The following is a 2,622-nucleotide window of genomic DNA, read 5'->3' on the forward strand; positions in this document are numbered from 1 at the left end:
TACAAGGCCACTGACTGTAAGGCCTGTGGATTCAGAAGATGGACTTCCTATCTTTGAGAATCATCCAAGGCAGCACAGTGAATGGTTACTTAACTTCTCCTGGGATGGAGGTGTATGACATCCACCTGTGAGGTAGGTTTTGACTCCATGGTACAATTTGGATCTGGAGTCTCTGTGAGGTGAAATAACTTTCCAGATGAGTTCCCACCTAAGGATATTGTATACCTAGGAGTCCAAGCCGTGCTTTCTTCCATGAGTGATTTGGTAAAATTCCCAAGCTGATCTGAGAGGCGAGTGCTGGTCTCTGCAATCGTAAACTCTATTGGTTTCTTCATGGTGGTGACTCATGATAGTCCTCGATCATCTGGGCCTGTCTCCAGTGCTAAAGGAAGGAAGCTTTGTGGCGTGAGTTGATGCCATATGACTCCTAGTCTCAGGCACCTTGGAGCTTAACCATGCAAGGGCCTATGTTGATACACACTGATCTCAGTCAACTTGGATAAATCCAGTGTGGATGAAGATAGTTTGCTAATCAGTCAGTGCACAATCTTGGTGATGCTTTAGGTGTTGTAAGGTTGGGCTTCAGAGGAGGGTTTGTCATAGCATGAGTTGGGATTCTGGGAGAAGTCGTTTGCACTTCTGTTGCCACTGGGGGACATACAGTTGAAAAAGTGAAGGTACCTGTGTAGAGAATTGTGAATGTATTGAACTGGAGCTTTTGCAAGGAACTAGGTTACCTAGTGTCCAAGTGTAGAAGCAGATAATTAGGAGGAGAAGCAAAAATAAGGAGTCCTGAGTGTCAAGTGAAACTCTTCAGAAGACTCTGAAGGGTATATGGGAAAGTAAGACTCCTATTTTGTAAGCCAAGAAGAGAAAAGGAACAAAAGGCAGTGAGATAAAGGAAATTTGTAGGTAAAAGCCAAAAGCATTCAAGGTCAATAGAGGGACAATTATGAAGATAACAACACTATCCTTTCTGCCCCTACATCACCCAATGGGGCAATCGATTTTCTAATAGGTTTCTCCTAGTCCAAAGTCTGGGCTTCGCTGGTGGTTCAGACGGTAAAAAATCTGCCTGCAATGCAGGAGACCTGGGTTTGATCCTCTGGTCAGGAAGATCCACGGGAGAAGAGAATGGCTACCTACTCCAGGATTCTTGCCTGGAGAATTCCATGGACAAAGGAGCCTGGTGGGCTACAGCCCATGGAGCCTCAAAGAGTCAGACATGATTGAGCGACTAACACTTTCACTTTTTTCACAGTCCAAAGTCTAGTCCACTAGACCAACCTCTACATACAAAATGATTTTACTTTTCAGTTGCCTAACTTTTTTTGAGGATTTCCCATTGTCTGTTTAGTGAACTCCAGAGTCCATAGTAGTCTTTTATAAAGTGATACCAGAATCTATTTCCAGCTTTATTGTTTCCATTTCCACTTTACTCCAGCCTTAGTCAATGAATTTTCATGGTTTGTACATCCTCTTCCACTTTTTTGGAGTGTTCACCCAAAACATGTTCATCCTTTTTTTTTTTTTTTTCACATACCTAACTCCTAATAATCTTTCAATATCCAGTTCACAAGCTTCTTGGACATGCAAGGGATTGTTATGTAATTTTTCCACTTAATGTAGGAGTCTTTTGTTTTGCTTCATTTCAGATCACCATTGAAATTACTGTCTTCTGGTGGTGATTTCATGGCTAACACACAGAATGTGACAGAATTTATTTTCCTGGGACTTTCTCCCAATCAGCTGGTGCAGAAAGTCTGCTTTGTGATATTTCTGCTCCTGTATGTAGCCATCGTGCTGGGGAATTTCCTCATTGTCCTCACTGTCATGAGCAGCAGAAGCCTTGGCTCCCCCATGTACTTCTTCCTCAGCTACCTCTCCTTTGTGGAGGTCTGCTACGCCTCGACGACAGCCCTCAGACTCATCTCAGATCTGCTGGCTGAAAGGAAAGCCATATCTCTGTGGGGCTGCATGACACAGGTTTTCTTAATCCATTTCTTTGGTGGCATTGAAATGTTCCTGCTCACTGTGATGGCCTATGACCGCTACGTGGCCATCTGCAAGCCCCTCAGCTACACCACCATCATGAACCGGCAGGCGTGTGCCTTCCTGGTGGGGGCAGCCTGGATGGGGGGCTTTGTGCATTCCTTGGCTCAAATCCTTCTCATCTTCCGCTTGCCCTTCTGTGGCCCCAATGTGATCGACCACTATTTCTGTGATATGCTACCCCTGCTCAAACTTGCCTGCTCTGACACCTTCCTCGTTGGTCTTCTGATCGTTGCCAACGGGGGGACCCTGTCTGTGATCAGCTTTGTGGTCCTCTTAGCCTCCTATGTGGTCATCTTGCTCCATCTGAGGACTCGGAGCTCCGAGGGGCGGCGCAAGGCCCTGTCCACCTGTGGGTCCCACATCACTGTGGTCACCTTATTTTTTGCTCCCTGCATCTTCATCTATCTGAGACCTTCTACCACCCTGTCTGTGGACAAGATGGTGGCCGTGTTCTACACGGTGATCACCCCACTGCTCAACCCTGTCATCTACTCCCTGAGAAATGCTGAAGTGAAGAAGGCCATGAAGAGGCTATGGATCAGAGCAATGAAACTAGAAGAGAAATAG

The 2,622-nt window shown here is 45.8% G+C and overlaps 1 protein-coding gene across 1 annotated transcript; it reads left to right on the forward strand.

Annotated features, from left to right (window-relative positions):
- The first annotated feature begins 1,692 nt into the window (after window positions 1-1,692).
- Window positions 1,693-2,622, forward strand: LOC122707584 (olfactory receptor 4X2-like). Its single transcript, XM_043923244.1, has one exon. It carries the CDS (start codon window positions 1,693-1,695, stop codon window positions 2,620-2,622), a length of 930 nt encoding a protein of 309 aa, XP_043779179.1.

The sequence above is a fragment of the Cervus elaphus genome, chromosome 1 (assembly GCF_910594005.1).
Source record: "Cervus elaphus chromosome 1, mCerEla1.1, whole genome shotgun sequence".
NCBI classification, from domain to species: Eukaryota; Metazoa; Chordata; class Mammalia; order Artiodactyla; family Cervidae; genus Cervus; species Cervus elaphus.

What these genes read in the sequence shown, in the direction of transcription:
- LOC122707584 (XM_043923244.1), top strand. Translation starts at nt 1,693, where the DNA reads ATGGCTAACACACAGAATGTGACAGAATTTATTTTCCTGGGACTTTCT.